At 35.4% G+C, this 23252-nt stretch overlaps 1 protein-coding gene across 9 annotated transcripts in view; it reads left to right on the top strand.

The window, feature by feature from the left end:
* The window catches only part of ATP8A (ATPase phospholipid transporting 8A1), a 187280-nt gene that overhangs the window by 145823 nt on the left and 18205 nt on the right, over positions 1-23252 (top strand). The window contains exon 19 of one of the 9 annotated variants that reach the window (XM_072540156.1): positions 22341-22372. The exons of the other annotated variants lie outside the window; for them this stretch is intronic. Coding sequence (XP_072396257.1) covers positions 22341-22372 — 32 coding nt within the window. The remainder of the gene's footprint in view (positions 1-22340; positions 22373-23252) is intronic. 9 annotated transcript variants of the gene reach the window in all.

The following is a 23252-nucleotide window of genomic DNA, read 5'->3' as shown; positions in this document are numbered from 1 at the left end:
ATGTGTCTCAGTCATCCCAGTATCTTCGCTTTAATAAATCTAACTATATCTTCTCCCTTCATTGTGTCATATTTCAAGGTTCATTCTTCTTCTGATTTCTCCGTTTTCCATTATTATCGGGCCCATGATTCTTCTGAGGATTTTCCTTTCGAAACTTCTTAACTTTTCTCTATCTTTATCTGCGAGGCAAATTCTCTCAGCTGCGTATGTTACTACTGGTCTGATTGATTTATTAGCCTATATTATCTCTAGTATATTTTGTTCCCTGCTAGTAATCGATCCGTTACTTCTTCACTCCGCTTATTTTTACCTTTTACGATTGCTCCCAAGTATTTAGTTTGTTGAACTCAACACTTCAAAAGTGTAATTTTATATCTTGATTTCTTTTGTTTTGTTATCTTCCCTTTTAGAGCAGATTATATATCTTGTTTTTCCTTCATTATTTTCCAGACCTCTTTTCCATGCTTCACTTGCCAGGATTGTTAATGCTTTTGTTAATCTTCTCTGATCTCTTCCCATAAAAACTATATCATCTGCGAGTGCTACTATTTATGTTGAGGAATGGGCTATATAGTTCCTTTAATCCCGCTGGCATTGACTGTTCTTTCTACTAATATGTTGCATAGTGTGGTTGACAGGGGCGTGCAAATATTTGCTACAGAGACGTGCAAATATCCGATTAAACGTTGCTGAAAAGGCTAGATTTTCCAGCCTCGTAATTATTTAAAATGGTTAATTATTTGTCTTGGTTACTAACCACAAGTGCGTTGTGTTTGATATAGTTATGCCAAGTCCGTTATAGAGTGCATTCCTTATTGACTCAGTTTATAAGGAACTCAATCTATGAAGATATTGGATACTTTCAATCTTGATCGCTATGTCATCGGCCTATCTAATATTGTTGATGCTTTCTCCTCTAATTCGAACTCTACATTACCCTTCCAAGGCTTCTGTTGGAAAACCAACACAATTTTTATTGCTCTTGTACCGCGGTAATTTATTTAGCGACTGTTTGGCCCCTAGGTGACGCCGGTCTATTTTGGTGGTAGTGCTAACGTCATTCCTGTCGATAGTCGATAGTTCTGGAGTTGCGCACTCTTTTAGTCTAAGTATAGAACTCAGCTTTATCAGCGCTATTCAAAACTTTTAGTTCTCTATGTTCAAGTTACTGCGGGCTCTAGGCAGGTCGAACAAAGTTTCTAGTTCCTGTAGTCTTTAAGTGATGATAGATTGTAATATAAAATCGTGTGAAATTTTCACATCTACTAGGCAGTACAGACCTAACAAAAAATGAACCAGCTCCAAGAAAATGATCCTGTGAAAGATCAGATTCTTACAAATGTGACGCCCCGAGAGGGAAACCTTGGTAATACCGCCCAGTTTGTCTTGAGCTTCATTAAATATTATTTCTGAATATACGTTAAACAAAGCTGGGGACAAAACACAACCTTGTTTGACCCCTATTTGAAGAAAAATTGTGTCGGTATCGTCTTCCTTATCAGAAGAGAAGCTTTTGTTTCCAATATAAATTTTGTAAAAGCTATAGCTCTTTATCATCAGTAGATATTCACACAGCTCATTGTGTTGGACAATATCACACGCTTTTTGAAATCCTGTTGTATCAAGTCCAATTGTGTAGCACTGGGCTCTCTTGTCGAGTGGCTTCAATTAGCTCCCTCAGGCGTAGTACGTTCTTATCTTAATATGTAATTCACAATGAGGAAATCAGATGGGACTTGCCTGTGCTTTACAAAATATTAAAATAAAATATCAAATCTACATAAAAAATAATTCCTTCTCCTTGTGTTTTCTTCATTAAGGTTTCGCTTAAGAAAACTGCTTGCTGGGACTGCTACTGTTTCATTTACTGGTGCTACAGGTACATGTTTATTAGCTTTTCCATGGTTTCATGCCGCAGGTGAATGTTTTTTATATGACATTGAATTTGAGGATGAATGAATGAATGATGTTCTTAAATGTAAATGATAGACTAACCTGTTCATACATATAGATCATAGACTGAAGTACATTTCGACATTTCGAGCTTACTGAAGATAATTTAAGTCCTGGAAATAACTACAAATTGTCCATACTATTATTGTCCATAAAAATAGTAAATTCAATCAATCTCAGTTTCAGCAATGTTTAAAAACATGGTTGTCCTTGCCTTGCGAATATATTGCCGAATGTATGCAATTTTAGAATTACAAAAACGCAAAGATAAGAAAAGATTTATATACTATGACAATAATTATAAATTAGTAAAGCATATACTTGCAAAATTCAAAAACCACGTGTGGGTTAGGTTGATACATAAGAATAATTCTCTTTTCATAAAGAGAAAACTTCCTACGGTTCTTTTGATTAAGAAAAGAACAATATTTGACAAATAAAATTAAAAACCAAATGAAAATTTTGAAATTACAGAAAAGGTAATATTTAATCAACAGAGACTATTTAAATATTTTCAAATTCAATTCTTGGATTGTAAACATACTATTGTCTACCAGAAAGTGCCCAGCATTGTTGACAGGTGTTAATGCGGTCAACATGTCGTCAAATTATTTGTTTCTGCGCATTTCTTGTGGCTTTTACCACTTTCTCTTTTAAAACATTGCTAGGAGCCGTATTCTTATTACCAATTCGTACGACAATTCGTGTTAACACTAGTTATGTGGTCCTTCGATTAGGTCAGTACAGCCGGTCTGTATCGCTTATGGTTAGGCCCTCTTGTATTTCTTGTTAGTCTAAACTGTAAAGTTACGTTGCTTGTACATTTCTGCCGGTAGAGACTCTTTGTCTGATGTTAGTCCTACAATATTAAATGAAGCCGTACATATGATTTTTACAAAGATCTTTGTGTTGTATAACCGATCATACGGCATTTTTTAGTACATTCGTAATCTAGTATATAATAAATATGACTGAAGATATAAAATGTATCATTATCATCATCACGGTGCTACATCCCTTAAATCGCCTCGACCCTTTCAAGGTTTCTGTGCCATTCTGCTCTGTCCCTTGCTTGAATTTTCCAGTTGACAACACCAATCTTTTCAGCATCCTGTGTTATCCCCTTTTGTCATGTTCGACTTCGGGCATATTTAAAAACTTACCAATAAATTATTTTACTTATTTTTTCCCAACGTTTGCGTTTTTCCATATTATTTTTATAATTCTTATCGCTGGTATCATATATTAACCTGATACTTTTGACCAATTTAATTGACAATTCGTCTTTTTTCTTTTATGAATTAATTGACTCATTGCGCTAGGTTAAAACGGTTAGCAGCCGTACGTTATAATGCTCTAAAATAACTAAAGATGCGGCTTCCATCATTAGAAGCCGCGTAAAGCAGCTACACGCTGCATTCGGCGTTTAATAAAGAATCCATTCTCTAACTTCAAACCCTTCATTATTTACTTCTTGAGCCACCCTCTTGCCAACTTTCTATAAGGTATCATCGGACGTGATCTTAACAGCGTCAAAACGACCAGATTTAGGACGTTAGATTTTGGTGAATGCGCCGGTGTTAATTCTTCTGCAGCACCGTTACTTACACCGTACCAAGAAGAGACTGCATCCATTGTTTAGTATATAAAATATAAAGCATACATACGCGACGTCTAGCATAGCGACGTACGTGCAAAAAAAAATGATTTTTGTCTATGTATTCGCGAAGACTATAACTTCAACAATATTTGCGACGAAAATAGTTACTTATAGACTACTATAGGTGAAAAAGATTCTTTTCATTTTCATAGAATAAAATATTCAATATCAAACATGCCACAAAGAGTTTGTAAACCACATTTTTCCTGAAGAGGTGTTGAATATTATTATATCATTTGACACAAAGCTCGTTTTGTGACAGACCTCTTTTATTTGCCTACATAAATTTATTTATAATTAAGAAAACAATTCTATGACGATCGCAAATGAGTACGTTATCAACCCTGATAAGAAAACCATAGCAAATTGCCTAGTGTTGCTCAAAAGTAGTATTTTTTTCGAAAAAAAAAACCGTTGAATTTTCTGTGACAGCACAGTAGCCGTTGTGAGATGGTCAAGAATAAACGTTGTCTCGCCGTCAGATCAAAGTAGGATCAGATGATAACGAGGACACTGTTGCGTAACTGTATTAGTTAGAATTCAAACAGAACCGTAGAGTGGTGTTTGTCTTAGTGAACAGAGGTGTTTTTCAAAAGATATGTTCTTATTATTAATCTCGGTTTAATCTGGTCATACTTCTTTTTTCGAGTCTGTCTTCGATCTGCCACTGTATAATGTGACTCATAGAGAGACCGAAATAGGTCGCAGTGTGAACGAAGGACAGATTTTAAGAGAGAAAAGGGCATATATGTTTCTTGTTTCTGGAAGATAAAAGTGTTTTCACCTAATAGAAATATAATGGAATCTTCTATTTGGAAGATACAAGTACTTTCAAACATAATAGAAAGTGATTCAACGATTTGCTGTAAAAAAACTTTTTTACTAATTAATTTAAATGTAGTTTTTACAAGAACAGTTTTTTCTTTTAGTTCTACTGTCGCTATCCCGAGTGTTATTCCGTACAATGAATTGCAATTGATGCATTTTATCCATCAATTTCTTGTATGTTGAATGAATTACATTAAACCGATGCATTCTTCTTCTTCTTCTTAGCCTTCTGTCGTCCATGTTTGGACATAGACCTCTCCCAACTCCTTCCATCAGTCTCTATCCTGAGCAACATATTTTCAATTTGTTCCGGCTATTCTTTTAATGTCATTAACCCATCTCATCTGTGGTCTTCCTCTTGGTCGTTTACTTTCGTAAGGTCTTCGATGCATTACTTGATGAATAATTCCCAGACTTTACGAGTTTTGTCTTTTTAATTTTGCTTATAGCCGCTTCGAGGGCGTCATCAATAAAACTTTCCTACATAAATGTTACCTCATTATCGCAAGTTTCATTGCGATAAAACAAGTCGCGTAGATACAGTGAATTTTTGAAATTAGCAATTCGGTCGAAAATTGGATCTTAGCTGAGAACATTTTCGAGCAATATTTTTTTACAATATTCGGAGAGGATTATCCCAACCGTAATGTCTCGCTGAAATGGTTTCTGTGTTTGGAATTTCTGTGTTTTAATTAAGGATGAGAGGAGATAGAGTCATCTTTGGGTACATCCAAGACCTCGTTTTAAAAGATTCTACATGAAGAACTGGGTATTACGAAGTTGGTTTCCCGTTGAATCCCTCATTTGCTCACAGAACAGCAAAAAGCGGTTCGTGTCAATTGGTGTTGAAAAACATTGGAATGGTTCAACAAAGGAAGATCAAAAAACGTTTATAGTATTTTTAGTGGCGATGAATCTTGCATTTACTCCTACGAATCGGAAAATAAACGCCAATACGCTAAGTGGGTGTTTCACGATGAGGAAAAACAAAAGTGATCCGTTCTCGAAGATATGTATCAAAGAAAATGGTCGCAAATTTTCTGTCAAAACCTGGTCGTGTGACAATCATTGCTTTAGAAGATCGAAGAATGGTGAAAACATCGAATTGCTAAACCATCCACCGTATAGCCCGGACCTAAGTACCAACGAATTCTTCACGTTCCCAAAAATCAAGAATTCAATGCGTTGTCAGCGATTCCAGTCGCTAGAAGAAGCCATCGATGTCTTTAAAACAAGCAATTTTGCAGGTGTCAACTGAAGACTGGAAAAACTTTATCAATTGGTTTGAACGTATGCAAAAGTGTATCGATCTTGGTGGGACATATTTTGAAAAGCAATAAACTATTTTAAGCCCATATATTTTGTCTTTATGGCTATATGCAAAACTAAAAAGACAACCCTCGTAAATTGATGTTATTCCATTAGATTTTTTTTGTTTGCTAGTTATTTTTTCCCGTGTATATTTTAAATAGAACTTTTATCATTAATTTGTTTGTATACATATTTTTTTAATATGAACACTTTTTAGACATCCAATGTGATTCTGAAATTATGTTCTTGTGGTACTTTTCTTTTAATTATTGTATTTTGTGGCAATTTCCATTAGAACAATATTTTGAACATACAATACATTAAAGCCTTATTCTTCTTCTAATCTTGTGTGCTAAAATGGCACCAGTTTCCGTTTGTGTGATAAAAGAAGGATGCCACCTCAGGTTCTTCCAATTTGCCTGGTTTTATGAAAGAATTTGGCATCGCTTAGTCGATATGTTTCAATTATTGTATAGGCGTATTGAAGCAAACTATTTAAAAGACCTAATCCTACCTGATATTTACCACAAGTAGTTTTTACAATTACGAGGCATATATTTTGCAAAACACCTCAAGTATTTAAAGTTCATTTCAGTACAAAGTTGTAGTAAACCAAAAAATGTTGGCCTTTAATTTGGCATAAAATAACTGTATTTTAAGTATCAACTCATATTTGATGACATAATGACAAAAAACATGTCGATATTACCTCATATCAAATATCTACTTGAGAGGAATGGCAAATAAACTTAGTCCCTTTCCTGACGTATCATTTACGATTAAAACAATCGGTAGTGTCACCAAATGTGAATGAGGGTGAATGATTTTGTCGAATTTTTTTTAGCTGCCCTATCCCCAACTAATATTGACCACAAATATTACAGCCTTCACGTTGGAAGCAGGACAAAACACTTGTTCTTCTATCTAGACTGAATTAACCTTCCGTCTTTCCTGTAAACATTTACAGAAGGTAACAGCACTTAGGTCTTTTATTGTGTAGTTTTTATGACTAACTGAAATTAGAATATAGTTGAATGCTTTTTTTAATTTTATTAAGATGCTATCACCGAAACAAGTTTTAGCAACGAACATTATAAAAGAAATAACAACATGTTCTTCCGTTTATGCTTCTTTTGTCCTCAGTTTTTCCTTCTTTTGCCTTCAGTTTTTCCTTGAAACGTGAACAAATTTTTATTGGGGTATGTTTATGTGAAATATTACAAGCTGCTCTCCGACTAATAGAAACATGGTCTCTATGTTAGAAACGCTCACTATCTATAAATTCTAAGAAACCAGAGATGGTCCTCTTCAGCAGAAAAGGAAGAATGAGGGCTTAATACCCCCAAGGATTCTAAACCTAGTCTAAACTTTTCTGACGAGGTAAAATACTTTGGTATTACACTTGACAGGAAAGTTAACATGGAACTCACACTTAAATGGTAGAGCTAAAAGAGCATAGGTTGCTTATGAACAGTGTCGACAAACGGTCGGACGCACCTGGGGCCTTTCGCCCAGGGTGATCGCCTGGATCTACACTGCTGCCATAAGGCCAGTGCTAACTTGCGGAGCTATTGCTTGGGTACCAAAAGTGCTACAGGCAACAGCGATGGCTTGCCGAAATATTACAGGTGCCATGGAAACAGCATCAAGTGCTGCAATGGATTTGGTCATTGGCATCACCCCTCTAGACATATATGTCAAAGATGTGGCGCTGGTGACACTGATGCGACTACGCTCAGCGGGCGCAAACCTTGATGTAGGAGTGGAACAATTGAGAACTCGTTTCTGACGGGTAGAGCAGGATGTGCTAGACTTGCTACAGGCAGGCTGCGACTCATTTAAACCAATGTTTGTCTTCGAAAAACCCTACAAAATTGAAATAAGACAGTATAGGGAGTCAAACATGGCAAATGCGTATTTGTGTATATATAGACAAGCGCTACTAACCTTGAATAAACCACGTGTCACATCAGGGTTGATAACGGAGTGTCACGATTCACTAACTCAAGATTCGGATGGTAATAACGCCATCCTGAGGTGGATTAATGGACACAATAAGAATAAAGATAACCGCATTGCTGACCAATTAGCTAAAAAGACGGCAGGCCTAAGCTATTAGGACCTGGGGAACTTTTTGGTTGGTCACCTACAAACATCGCGAAAATTGTCATGTCCCATATGCAAACCATGAAATAATGCGAAGAAGGGCAAGGACGTGGACAACGAAGTAACCTTGGAAAGTCAGTATCAAAGAAGTACTTGGGAATGACTAGGAAAAACCTACGCTTGACATTTGGTTTTTTAAGTAATCATTGCTAACTAAGCAAACACCTCCACACACTGGGAGAATATCTGTCCACATAAGGGATATGTTCCCTGGTGACTTAACTACCTTCCTAGAAATGGCAGGATGGACAATGAGCTAAGGACGACAATTTCCTGGGAGGATACACAATGGGTCAATTGTGACCTAACTGCTGTGGGGCTGAACTAGCTTTTCCTACTCTATAGATAAAGATACAGATGGGATATATTTAAAAGTACCCAAAAGTTTGCAGTCAGAGTCTTATTCACTGTTTTCACCATTCATGAAGCTTTGCGATGATTTTGTTAAAGTGTTCTGTATTTTTGCGCTGTTCCTAATAATAAATGAGTATCCATGACTGTTTAGTCTCTTAGATTCTTGAAGTAGAAGAATGTTACTCCCTTTGTTAGCAAGGTTTAGCCTTCCCTTTAATTTTGAATCGTAGGAAGTGTCTAATCTATAAATATACCTTAGACAACATATGTTCCGATATTTTACAATATTCAAGATATTATTTGTTCAAAAAATCTTCTATCTTTCGGAAAACCTCCATTCCAAAGGCTTCTATTCACCTAATACTGTTGATTCCAATTCCAATTCAATAAAAACAAGAAAGTTAGAATATCTCGGACATATTACACGTGGAGAGAAATACACCTTGCTCCAACTGATTATGCAGGGAAAGATCCAAGGAAAGAGAAGCATAGGTAGTCGTAGAATGTCATGGCTGCGCAACCTGAGAGAGTGGTACGGATGTACATCAAATGAACTTTTCAGAGCAGCCGTCTCAAAAGTCCGAATAGCTGTGATGATTGCCGACCTTCGCCGCGGAGATGGCACTTGAAGAAGAAGAAGATTTCCACTTCGTATAAAAGTACTGAATAGGTCTACGTTTTTACAAATAGATGAACATCCAGTAATAAGGTGGGACTTGTAATTAGTCACTTTATTTTTTATAACGTGCATCTGGCATTCTATGAGTTAGTATTTTAACCTCTTGGTCAAGATCATTTGTAGGCATTTGTTCTGAAGACTTAAGAAAACTGCTCGATAGACTACTCTACGGAAGTGACACAGCATCATATCATACAGAGTGTGGAATACGTTTTGGAAAACCAAGAAGCAATCTTAGCCGAATTTCCCGATACAGACATTCGACAACTACTCATACGAAACGATAATAAGAAGTGGATAGGCTGCTTACTGAAAAGTCTTACCTCGTCTCTTCTGGAATTTGGTCTTGGATAGATCGATAGCTACGACTATACGTGCTAGACTCAGCAACGACATACATTATTTCGTGACTATGTGGATGACCCATTATAAGATTTAATCGTCAGAGGTATGATGAAACTCTAACTGTAATGTGTGACAGTCTCCAGGAGTCCAAAGCTGCGGCAAAAAAGTGCCATCCGTAAATTAAATAAGGTGAACATACTTGCTTTCTTTTAGAAACAAGAGGAAACCGGTTTACATTAAACATATTCCAGAAAAAAAAAGATTGTTTAATATCTGATTGGTTTATTTGTGTTTATTTTCTATTCTAAAGGAACTCCTTTCCTACTTATAGCATTCATAGGTCGTTGGGCGCCCTCAAAACTGCCCGAAATAATGACTTGAGCTCTTGCAATTTAAAATAAAAAAAACTTGCTGTGAATTTTGGATGTATTTAATTATACCCATTCACTGCAATCTATTCGGATCCCACTAAAAGGAATAACTGGGTGAACTGCATCGTAGGACTGGTTCTGGACCAAAGAAGTAATCTATGGAATTGCTAAACACCATAAGAGATTTCTCAAAAAAGCATTCAAATTGGCAAAGATACACTTGTATCGGCAAATTTGTATTCAAGCAACCAAACATCGCTCGGACCTGCGTGGCGTGTCCGCCCAGACTGAGTGGGAATTATGTTGGGATAATCCCAGCACTATTTGATAGGCGAAATGTCAGACCAAGACTGAATTCCCATTATCACGTATCCGTGATCTCTCTCTGGTACAAGTTCTACCAGTTGGCACCACTTAGCGAAGTGTTTCTCTTTCGAAGATTTGTAAGATGCAAGTTAAATAATTAGCACATTTTTATAATATACAGGCTGGAAGGAAAAAATGCTATAATATAAACTGAAAGTTTAAAAAAATTGAGGAAAAATGCTTGTTTTTGACATTTTTTTATTAATTAATGATATTTTCCAAACAGTTTAAAAATGTACAAGTCCTCCTGCATTTTTGTCAATTCCGACTGAATTGAAATATTTTACATAGTTCAATTTATTTCCAAAACACTATACGCATAATATAAGTACTTCCTATTCTACAACCACTTTTTATCAACTTCGTACTGAAATAAAGAAACCTTCGCCCAAACAATTTCTTGTTTTTTTCCCAGATAATGTCGTAGAATTATTTTTTGAACAAGAAGTAGTTGAAGCGAGTTTTAGTTTATGAAATCACGTGTGATACACCAGATAAAAAAAATGTGATATTATTCTATAAAGAGCAGTATTATATCGATATACGAGTATTTTAAAAGTAGTGAACGCACAAAATCACGCACAAATATAAGTGTTTTTAATGTTTACTGTTAAATTTTTTAGTCTACCGGATTTTGTAAGAATTTTTGTTGAATATGCCAGTACCAAGTGTTTGTTCAGTTAATATCATATCAAATGTTTTTATTTGATTACTTTTTCCACAAGAGAATTTAGAAGAAGTATATTTAACAAGTATTTTGTTAAGTTTATTTTGTTACTTGGAATCTGTATCGTTTGGTCTATCTTTTATACATTTACCGAGCTTTTATACAGGACGATTTACCTATATTTTGTACAGGATGGTCATTTGAAAAAATGTGATTTTTTTTTGTATAAATATTGCCGATGGAATTCCAGAGATAGTCTTTTTTTGTCGCTTATGCACTGTTGATAAGCGTTTTAGAGAGTTATGACTTTGCAATTTTTACTCTTCAAGAGTTTTAGTGAGCATCATCATTGGTTCTACAACCTATAGTGGGTTTTGGCCTGTTCTAGGATCAGCTTTCCTCCCTATCCTTTGCCTTGGTTTTCCAATTTCGTACTCTTAACATTCCTTTCGTAAGTCCACCTGGTCCTTATATCATGCTGCCTCTTCTCCTCACCTTATCCGGTCTTTGGTTTTAAATGCATTTCGAAGGGCTACAGTAGTGCACCAGTACTATTTTCTGGCGCCATTTCTTTAGGAAAAATATTTACGTATGTTTTATAGATTTCGAAAAATCCTTTGATAGAGCACCACATACATTACTATTTCAATGTTTAATCTCAGTTGGCCTGGACACGTATGACATTAGATTTCTCAAAAATCTTTACTACAATCAGACCGCTTGGATTAAGGTGGATTAAGAGGTTTCAGCTAAAGTTTCTATTAAGCGTGGTGCCAGACAGGGATTTGTTATGTCACCAATGTTGTTTAATGCCTACACTGAACCAGTTCATGAGATAGCGTTAAATAATTGTCGCGTTTTGTGTTAAAATCAGTGGTGAAATTATTAATAACATCAGGTACGCAGATGACACGTGCATAATGGCAGAGGGTCTAGAAGACGTTCAAACCCTGTTAAACGCTGTAAACAACGAATGCACTGATAAGGGCTTAAGGATCAACGCAAAGAAAACAAAATGGAAGGTGGTCGGAAAAGTTAATATCCAAGACTCGGTAATAAAATTAGATAACAAAATCCTGGAAAGGATGGAACACTTTAGATATCTGGATTGATTGCAGGGTTGAAAGTGGCGAGGAAATTTCGACCAGAATATAACTTATAACGAATATAACGAAAAATCTTTATTAACTGGCAGACATCTGTAGAAGTCTGTCATCGACAACACGTTTGAAAGAAAACAAATGTCCTGGCTCCGCACTATTAACTGCTATTTCTTCTTTTTGGTGCCCATTCGTTTCGAATATTGGCGATCATTCTGGCTATAATTATTTTATTAACTGATGCTTTAAATAGATTTGTTATTGTTGTGGAGAACCATTTCTTCAGGTTTTTTAAACATGATATTCTTCTCCCAATTCCTCCCCATCATTTTTCGTTTTTCGAAAGCTGCTGCGTTTTTGTTAGCTGCTGTTAGATGTTGATAATTGAATTGCTGTTCCATTTGAAACTAATACTCGCATATTAGTAACTGCCGCTTGAGAAAAATTTCATATATATATATATATATATATATATATATATATATATATATTTAGGGATTCTACAGTATTCACTGCCTTCCCTCGCTCAACCGTTTCCATCTCTCTCTGTTGTTCCATTCTCCATCGTTTAGTCCTCTCTTACTCATGGCGTCGTCTACTTCGTTCCTCCAGGATTTTCGGTGTCGTCCTCTTTTCCTCCTTCCTATGGGGCTCCATTCGGTTATTCTCTTTATCCATCTGCTGTCGCTAGTTCTTCTTACATGTCCATACCACTTTAGTCTTTTTTGTTCTATATATGTTAGTATGTCTGTTTCTATTGATGTTCTTTGCTTTATTTCGTCATTACTTCTCCTATCCATTCTTGTTACTCAGCAGCATCTTCGCAGGCATTCCATCTCTGTTGCTACTATCTTACTGCTGTTTTTCTTGTTTATGATCCAATTTTCAGCCCCATATGTCATAATACTTCGCACTAATGTTTTATAAATCTGCGTTTTTGTCTTCATTTTTAGGTGTCTATCCCACCATACTGAGTTAAGTTGTCGGATTGCTGTTCTTGTTTGCCCTAATCTTTGTGTAATTTCTTCCTCTGTTGTTGCCTTTTTCGTGATTATAAACCCCAGGTATTTGAATTTATTCTTTCCTTTGATTGTCACGCACAAATATAAGTGTTTTTAATGTTTACTGTTAAATTTTTTAGTCTACCGGATTTTGTAAGAATTTTTGTTGAATATGCCAGTACCAAGTGTTTGTTCAGTTAATATCATATCAAATGTTTTTATTTGATTACTTTTTCCACAAGAGAATTTAGAAGAAGTATATTTAACAAGTATTTTGTTAAGTTTATTTTGTTACTTGGAATCTGTATCGTTTGGTCTATCTTTTATACATTTACCGAGCTTTTATACAGGACGATTTACCTATATTTTGTACAGGATGGTCATTTGAAAAAATGTGATTTTTTTTTGTATAAATATTGCCGATGGAATTCCAGAGATAGTCTTTTTTTGTCGCTTATGCACTGTTGATAAGCGTTTTAGAGAGTTATGACTTTGCAATTTTTACTCTTCAAGAGTTTTAGTGAGCATCATCATTGGTTCTACAACCTATAGTGGGTTTTGGCCTGTTCTAGGATCAGCTTTCCTCCCTATCCTTTGCCTTGGTTTTCCAATTTCGTACTCTTAACATTCCTTTCGTAAGTCCACCTGGTCCTTATATCATGCTGCCTCTTCTCCTCACCTTATCCGGTCTTTGGTTTTAAATGCATTTCGAAGGGCTACAGTAGTGCACCAGTACTATTTTCTGGCGCCATTTCTTTAGGAAAAATATTTACGTATGTTTTATAGATTTCGAAAAATCCTTTGATAGAGCACCACATACATTACTATTTCAATGTTTAATCTCAGTTGGCCTGGACACGTATGACATTAGATTTCTCAAAAATCTTTACTACAATCAGACCGCTTGGATTAAGGTGGATTAAGAGGTTTCAGCTAAAGTTTCTATTAAGCGTGGTGCCAGACAGGGATTTGTTATGTCACCAATGTTGTTTAATGCCTACACTGAACCAGTTCATGAGATAGCGTTAAATAATTGTCGCGTTTTGTGTTAAAATCAGTGGTGAAATTATTAATAACATCAGGTACGCAGATGACACGTGCATAATGGCAGAGGGTCTAGAAGACGTTCAAACCCTGTTAAACGCTGTAAACAACGAATGCACTGATAAGGGCTTAAGGATCAACGCAAAGAAAACAAAATGGAAGGTGGTCGGAAAAGTTAATATCCAAGACTCGGTAATAAAATTAGATAACAAAATCCTGGAAAGGATGGAACACTTTAGATATCTGGATTGATTGCAGGGTTGAAAGTGGCGAGGAAATTTCGACCAGAATATAACTTATAACGAATATAACGAAAAATCTTTATTAACTGGCAGACATCTGTAGAAGTCTGTCATCGACAACACGTTTGAAAGAAAACAAATGTCCTGGCTCCGCACTATTAACTGCTATTTCTTCTTTTTGGTGCCCATTCGTTTCGAATATTGGCGATCATTCTGGCTATAATTATTTTATTAACTGATGCTTTAAATAGATTTGTTATTGTTGTGGAGAACCATTTCTTCAGGTTTTTTAAACATGATATTCTTCTCCCAATTCCTCCCCATCATTTTTCGTTTTTCGAAAGCTGCTGCGTTTTTGTTAGCTGCTGTTAGATGTTGATAATTGAATTGCTGTTCCATTTGAAACTAATACTCGCATATTAGTAACTGCCGCTTGAGAAAAATTTCATATATATATATATATATATATATATATATATATATATATATTTAGGGATTCTACAGTATTCACTGCCTTCCCTCGCTCAACCGTTTCCATCTCTCTCTGTTGTTCCATTCTCCATCGTTTAGTCCTCTCTTACTCATGGCGTCGTCTACTTCGTTCCTCCAGGATTTTCGGTGTCGTCCTCTTTTCCTCCTTCCTATGGGGCTCCATTCGGTTATTCTCTTTATCCATCTGCTGTCGCTAGTTCTTCTTACATGTCCATACCACTTTAGTCTTTTTTGTTCTATATATGTTAGTATGTCTGTTTCTATTGATGTTCTTTGCTTTATTTCGTCATTACTTCTCCTATCCATTCTTGTTACTCAGCAGCATCTTCGCAGGCATTCCATCTCTGTTGCTACTATCTTACTGCTGTTTTTCTTGTTTATGATCCAATTTTCAGCCCCATATGTCATAATACTTCGCACTAATGTTTTATAAATCTGCGTTTTTGTCTTCATTTTTAGGTGTCTATCCCACCATACTGAGTTAAGTTGTCGGATTGCTGTTCTTGTTTGCCCTAATCTTTGTGTAATTTCTTCCTCTGTTGTTGCCTTTTTCGTGATTATAAACCCCAGGTATTTGAATTTATTCTTTCCTTTGATTGTCACGCACAAATATAAGTGTTTTTAATGTTTACTGTTAAATTTTTTAGTCTACCGGATTTTGTAAGAATTTTTGTTGAATATGCCAGTACCAAGTGTTTGTTCAGTTAATATCATATCAAATGTTTTTATTTGATTACTTTTTCCACAAGAGAATTTAGAAGAAGTATATTTAACAAGTATTTTGTTAAGTTTATTTTGTTACTTGGAATCTGTATCGTTTGGTCTATCTTTTATACATTTACCGAGCTTTTATACAGGACGATTTACCTATATTTTGTACAGGATGGTCATTTGAAAAAATGTGATTTTTTTTTGTATAAATATTGCCGATGGAATTCCAGAGATAGTCTTTTTTTGTCGCTTATGCACTGTTGATAAGCGTTTTAGAGAGTTATGACTTTGCAATTTTTACTCTTCAAGAGTTTTAGTGAGCATCATCATTGGTTCTACAACCTATAGTGGGTTTTGGCCTGTTCTAGGATCAGCTTTCCTCCCTATCCTTTGCCTTGGTTTTCCAATTTCGTACTCTTAACATTCCTTTCGTAAGTCCACCTGGTCCTTATATCATGCTGCCTCTTCTCCTCACCTTATCCGGTCTTTGGTTTTAAATGCATTTCGAAGGGCTACAGTAGTGCACCAGTACTATTTTCTGGCGCCATTTCTTTAGGAAAAATATTTACGTATGTTTTATAGATTTCGAAAAATCCTTTGATAGAGCACCACATACATTACTATTTCAATGTTTAATCTCAGTTGGCCTGGACACGTATGACATTAGATTTCTCAAAAATCTTTACTACAATCAGACCGCTTGGATTAAGGTGGATTAAGAGGTTTCAGCTAAAGTTTCTATTAAGCGTGGTGCCAGACAGGGATTTGTTATGTCACCAATGTTGTTTAATGCCTACACTGAACCAGTTCATGAGATAGCGTTAAATAATTGTCGCGTTTTGTGTTAAAATCAGTGGTGAAATTATTAATAACATCAGGTACGCAGATGACACGTGCATAATGGCAGAGGGTCTAGAAGACGTTCAAACCCTGTTAAACGCTGTAAACAACGAATGCACTGATAAGGGCTTAAGGATCAACGCAAAGAAAACAAAATGGAAGGTGGTCGGAAAAGTTAATATCCAAGACTCGGTAATAAAATTAGATAACAAAATCCTGGAAAGGATGGAACACTTTAGATATCTGGATTGATTGCAGGGTTGAAAGTGGCGAGGAAATTTCGACCAGAATATAACTTATAACGAATATAACGAAAAATCTTTATTAACTGGCAGACATCTGTAGAAGTCTGTCATCGACAACACGTTTGAAAGAAAACAAATGTCCTGGCTCCGCACTATTAACTGCTATTTCTTCTTTTTGGTGCCCATTCGTTTCGAATATTGGCGATCATTCTGGCTATAATTATTTTATTAACTGATGCTTTAAATAGATTTGTTATTGTTGTGGAGAACCATTTCTTCAGGTTTTTTAAACATGATATTCTTCTCCCAATTCCTCCCCATCATTTTTCGTTTTTCGAAAGCTGCTGCGTTTTTGTTAGCTGCTGTTAGATGTTGATAATTGAATTGCTGTTCCATTTGAAACTAATACTCGCATATTAGTAACTGCCGCTTGAGAAAAATTTCATATATATATATATATATATATATATATATATTTAGGGATTCTACAGTATTCACTGCCTTCCCTCGCTCAACCGTTTCCATCTCTCTCTGTTGTTCCATTCTCCATCGTTTAGTCCTCTCTTACTCATGGCGTCGTCTACTTCGTTCCTCCAGGATTTTCGGTGTCGTCCTCTTTTCCTCCTTCCTATGGGGCTCCATTCGGTTATTCTCTTTATCCATCTGCTGTCGCTAGTTCTTCTTACATGTCCATACCACTTTAGTCTTTTTTGTTCTATATATGTTAGTATGTCTGTTTCTATTGATGTTCTTTGCTTTATTTCGTCATTACTTCTCCTATCCATTCTTGTTACTCAGCAGCATCTTCGCAGGCATTCCATCTCTGTTGCTACTATCTTACTGCTGTTTTTCTTGTTTATGATCCAATTTTCAGCCCCATATGTCATAATACTTCGCACTAATGTTTTATAAATCTGCGTTTTTGTCTTCATTTTTAGGTGTCTATCCCACCATACTGAGTTAAGTTGTCGGATTGCTGTTCTTGTTTGCCCTAATCTTTGTGTAATTTCTTCCTCTGTTGTTGCCTTTTTCGTGATTATAAACCCCAGGTATTTGAATTTATTCTTTCCTTTGATTGTTACGTTGTCATCAATCTGTAGATCTTCTATGTCTTCTTCACTTGTAGATAGGTACTCTGTTTTCGCGAGGTTAATATCTAGGCCAGCCTTGGTATATTCTTCTTGTAGTTTCTTCATCATGTAGCTGAGGTCGTCTTGGTCTTGTGCAATCACTACTTGATTGTCTGCAAAACTTAATGTATATAGGTATTCGTTCCGTACCGGTACTCCCATGGCTTCGCATTTTCTTTTCCATGTAGTCAAGGCTTTCTCTAGTATAGTAAGTATATTTTGAATAGGGTTGGAGATGTGGAACAACCCTGCAGGAGCCCTTTTGTTGTGGTGAAGTCTCCTATGATTCTTGTTCCCATTTTAATGGACACTTTATTTTCTTTATACAGAGCTTTTGTAGAAAAAGAAAAATTTTGCAGAAAAATTTCATCAACTTGTTAATACGGCACTGGCCAACGCTTGAAAACAAGCACGGTACACAAAGAAGATTCTTCTGGCATTTGTTCTTTATTTTGAACTCTGACTATTATCTTGTAAATTTCATCTGAAATGCCGCCGATTTCTGGAACTTGTTGCTTTTGACTAGTTTGCTTCCTTACTTCATGCTGTGCATTCCTTACTTCCACCATTAAAGAGATTCTGTGAGGTTCTTGTTTCATAGCGCTGAATCCATATGTTTATAACTATAACTTGTTTTATTTACTTTTTTATGGTATGTTCTCCAACCTCATAATCTTTCTTACATATACCGTTCCTTATTCTGGCCGAACTGTGCCATGTGATAATAAATTTTTGTCCAATTCTTTGCTTCATTTCTCTTTTGATTCGTGTTTCCATACTTTCTTCTCTGAACTGTTCATTTTATTATATATTTTTCATCTATCTTTTATATCTTGGTCTTCTTGATCAAGTTAGATTTCTTTTGGTACTTCCATTTTTGATCCAGTTTTAACGCAGTCTTCATTATTTCTTTGAAATTGTTCCCTGTTACTTTAAGATAGTACCACTTGTTAATATTTGTGACCAATTTTTCTTGTCACAGATTTTTTTTTGTTTAAAAGATGTTTAATTTCAGTTTTTCCTATGTTATCCTTCTGCATTCCAAGGTTTACATATTGTTTGCGTTTAGTTCTGTATTATTTGATTTTTTCATTCTTTGTTTTTCATTCAGTTCTTGTCCTACGTCTTTATTTTTCTATCTATCAAGTCTTGTAATACCTTTTACTCTTAAAATAGTTCTAGAGCCAAGATAAATGATGATAAGGTTGGTCTCTGTTTGTAACTAAGGCAAGTAATTTTCAAATACCTTATATTAATGCCTATTCACTTATTTTGTTTAGCGTCCAAGCTTCACAACCTTCCAATTTGTTTCAGTCTTTAGATTTCTCCCATCATTATGATTTGATGTATTGCTTTATGTCGTAAATAACACAAATTATTGTACTTTGTAACTGGAAACTGCAATAAGCTAAATAAGAGACCAAAAGATTGTGTTAAAATTGCCAAGGCCACATTTATTAAAAGGAAAACATCTTCTGCAACTGATTGGCGCACTGACGGATAAATATCCTCATACGCTTAACAAGGTAGAAGTGCTGCCTATTTGATACTTTTTTATATAATGTAGAGTACTGGATTCGCAAACAGAGCAAACATAGGAGGAATGGGCAGTTATATAGACTTAAGCCATCTTGTGAGTATGTTCTACATCATCATGATGTGCCATCTTCTAGATTCCTAGAACAAAGAAGATTTGGAAGCTGGGGACGATCACAAACACTCCCCGCTTATTCATGGTCCCAAGTATCCTATAGCTAGTAGAAAATAGAACAGTGGCTAATTTAGGTAGAAAATCTAGCCGAACTAACTTATGAACTTAATCCCTAGAACAGTTGGCATACAATTGTATGTCAAGTAGTGGATGCAGTGAACCCAGAATCCATACTGGACGAAACGGCATGACTTTTTGAGAGAACTAGACGAGGAACTTCTATCTGGATCTGGATCCTACATCCAGAAATTACGAAACCTTGGCAGATCTGTAAAAAAGCTCTCCAGAAAACATAGATCTACGAAGCTTCAAGAGGCTGCCGTACCTCAATGGCTATGGTACTAGCTTATTAAGTCGTTGTCATGCTAATACTCTAACACTAGACTATCTAGACCATTGCGGTACCTTAATACCCTAAGGCTAGACCTGAGCCAGAGGGTTACTCGAACTTTACGTTAGTTTAGAGACTGCAGAAATAATTTTATCCCCTGTAGAATCCTGAATGATTATTCTATCGAATAACCTTTCTTTGTCATTGTTTGTAGGACAAACAATTTTTACCTATTTTTTTATCTATTTACAAAAATTACCAAGAAATACAGATTCCAAGTTGATAAAAATACTTTGTTTGACTTAAACTTTTTTATTCGAACAGCTATTGTAATTATACAAATATATAAGCATGATAGACAAAGTACAAACAGTACTTTAAAGATTCATAATATAGATAAAATATTACCAGATAGAAATATTTAGTATCATAATTATCTTTTTTGCGCGTAATCAAGGGACCAAAATATTTATTCTGACGTTGATATTGAACTAACACTGTTAATGTTTCCAGCATGTCTTCTCTAAATAATATTACTCGGTTATCAGGCGAAATTTTTATTGTATCGTGAGGTGTGAATATAGAAAATCTATCTAATTTTAGTTTTATGTTATACTAGACTATTCAGTCTAGTTTTAGTTTTATTTTATACTGGGGACCATTTCTATACGAAAAAAATTGTTAGGATGTGTCAAGTTTCCCAAGATTTTCAAATTTAACTGTGGAGCAATTTTGCTGCTTTGGTGCACTGTTTTTGCTGTTGTATTCGTAGTAAAAATCAGTGCAAGAATCATTTAAGAATTTTATTGAAATGAGTATATAACCGCCTAAGTTGAGGTCATGTCTAAAATATAACCTCAACTTTGACGGTTATACCCATAGAAATGCAATACAAATAGACCACGCGTTGCCATACAGCGACACACGTTCCCCCAGTGCGACAGAGAAAACTGATGCAAAGCAGTCCCTGCATCTCTTTCTAATTTGCCGGTTTTATCGACCACGTGACCAAAATGACCAATGAGAAGGTCACGTGGTCGATAAACCCGGCCCATTAGAAAGAGATGCAGGGACTGCTTTGCATCAGTTTTCTCTGTCACACTGAGGGAATGCGAGTATATTGCAGCAGCAAGTCTATTTGTATTATATGTCAATGGGTTCACTCTTTTCAGCAAAATTCTTAAATAATATTATTGAAAATTTCGGAGTGGAAATCGAAACACAATATTTAACTTATACATTGTACAAGAAAACAGTTTTAGGACCATATGTGAATCATGTTAAAATATTCGTTTAATTTATAATTTGATATAATCGAACTCTTACTTTCAAGATTTTTTAAGCCTATTTCAAGTCATCAAATCCTCTATCTGTATCTGGTTCTAGACCTTCCTTACTTGATTTTACCTAGTCTTTATGACTAGCTTTTTTTGGGACCTTAATTTCTTACATGCTTCTTTTTTTCCGGAAGTTAAGCTGTGTTATGATTTCATTAAGCAGATAGTCAGAGTTTTTATCACCTTTAAAAAGTCTATGCTAGGTTTAGTACTTTCAGATATTGCATCAGTACACAGTGTCTGTAAATAGTACTAGTTTTGGTATTTGTAGCCTCTGCTAGATAGTGTGTGCCATATGTAAGATGTCTTCATTTTATATTTTTTATATTTCTCCAGTGAGACTGTCATAATTTATGCAGGCAGCAGACACTTGTAAAATGTCAAGTGACTCCAAAAACATATGGTACTATTTAAGTAGACACGTACAAGCTGGTACAGGGTTTCAGACTACTGGAATCTTCTTCTTCTCGTAGCACTACAACCCGAGGTGGGTTTTGGCTGACTGCACAACTTGCTTCCATATTGAACGGTCGTCCATAATAGTTGGGTCAGTGGGTAGCTCCATTGTTCTTAGACCTGACCATATATTGCCTCTCCATCGCATTCGTGGACGTCCTAAGGGCCTTCTTCCTGTGGGGGCTTCCTCCCATATTAACTTGGCAAGGCGAATATTAGGGAGTATATGGACATGGCCAGTACATCTTGGACGTTGGGATTTAATCTCTTGGACTAACTACTGGAATGGAGATCATAAAACAATGGAAGATGTACTATAAGCCTATTGGCAAGTACGACTAGTTCCAAGCTGTTATGAATCCATAAGTTGTATACTGCAGTGTCTTTACAGCTGGCCTACAGGATCTGGCAATATCGATGGATCAAGTGTGTCTTTCTTCATAAAAACAAAATCTTTAGTGTAATTTCTGCTGCCGGTAAGTCTTCATTTCGGCACGAGCTCTAGAATCCTTCTAAAATATTGGTCCTGGATGTACTAAAGACCAATGAGTGGTAGTTCGGTAATAGTTCTCAAAAGTTTGTCTATTGGGAACTTATATTTTTGATCTGGCAAGTTATTAGAGTCAGTCAGCCAGTTTGTGATAGACCAAAAACCAAATTTTAACACAGAAAAAAATCAAACTCTGACAGAAACGATGGACATACACAATAGACAACAAGTGGATATATAGGCGATGGTTTATTCCACAAATAAAATATATACTGTGCATTTTAAATAAAAGTTTAAAGGATAATATTTTTTCTATATTCACACCATTTAAGTTTTATCTTTATTTACTGTTATTCAATATATCGAGGAATTAATGTTTTATAAATTTTTGTAGACCATTTTTGTTGTTATTTTTTTCGTTACCGTTTGAATGTAAGATCGACTATGTCATAGGCCTTTCAATAACTGTTAAGATATTTTGTTTTGAGTAATCCATTTGTTTTTTGCAAGACCATTGCATGCGTTGGAGCAATTTGCAATATGTAAGTATTGATTCGTTGCATGATGTTTGGTTTATATCCTTTTGTCACATTTACTCACCCGTAGGCGTGGAAACGGAGACCAGAAAGTACTCGATCGAGTCATAAGCAAACTCATATGTACAGTTAATCTAGAATTTTTTTATAAATATACAAAGACAAGTAGATTATTTCTGTGTCCACATAATTTACCAATCTTTAAAATTTGTTAAATAAATTATCGATGGTTATCAGAATAAAAAAATTACTATGTTAGAAACAAAGAATTCATGTTTACCAAATATTTCATGTGAATTGACACATGACGCAAGAAAAACGCGTGACATATGTCTGGTAGGTATACCAATTATCTTCTGGCATAAGACAAATGACAGTTGACATAGTATAGATGGCGTTGACAGATATACCAAATAAATTTCTTACTAAGTTACTTATTTTTAAGACGAGTTTTAACAACAACAGACAACTGCCAGGCAAATAGCGAGTGTGCTTTTATATAATATACATACATCAAGTGATAAATGACAGAAGAAGACTGTTAAAAGATCAACATCGGTAGGGGAGAAGTAGCCAAAGACATATAAAGCTGTTTTATGGTATAGGACTAACAACAAATGACGGGTTGGAGGTGGCATCGAACAAACTGAAAATAACTGATCTAACAGAGAATTTATATCTTTCTTTTACAACATGTAACATATACATTTTATAACACTGATTTTTGAATACTTCTCGTCGGAAACATATTGCCGATACTATGCTGGACTAGTCTAACGATTAATGTTAATTATATAAGATAGTAGATAAATACTGAAGATTGTAAAGAATTATAGAAACACAACTAAGTATTTTCTGGTCTCTGATACCAAGGTTAACCTCTTTT

Source organism: Diabrotica undecimpunctata, chromosome 8 (assembly GCF_040954645.1).
Source record: "Diabrotica undecimpunctata isolate CICGRU chromosome 8, icDiaUnde3, whole genome shotgun sequence".
Lineage (NCBI taxonomy): Eukaryota > Metazoa > Arthropoda > Insecta > Coleoptera > Chrysomelidae > Diabrotica > Diabrotica undecimpunctata.
The sequence above is the reverse complement of the archived record's forward strand: the minus strand, read 5'-3'. Positions and strand labels throughout refer to the sequence as shown.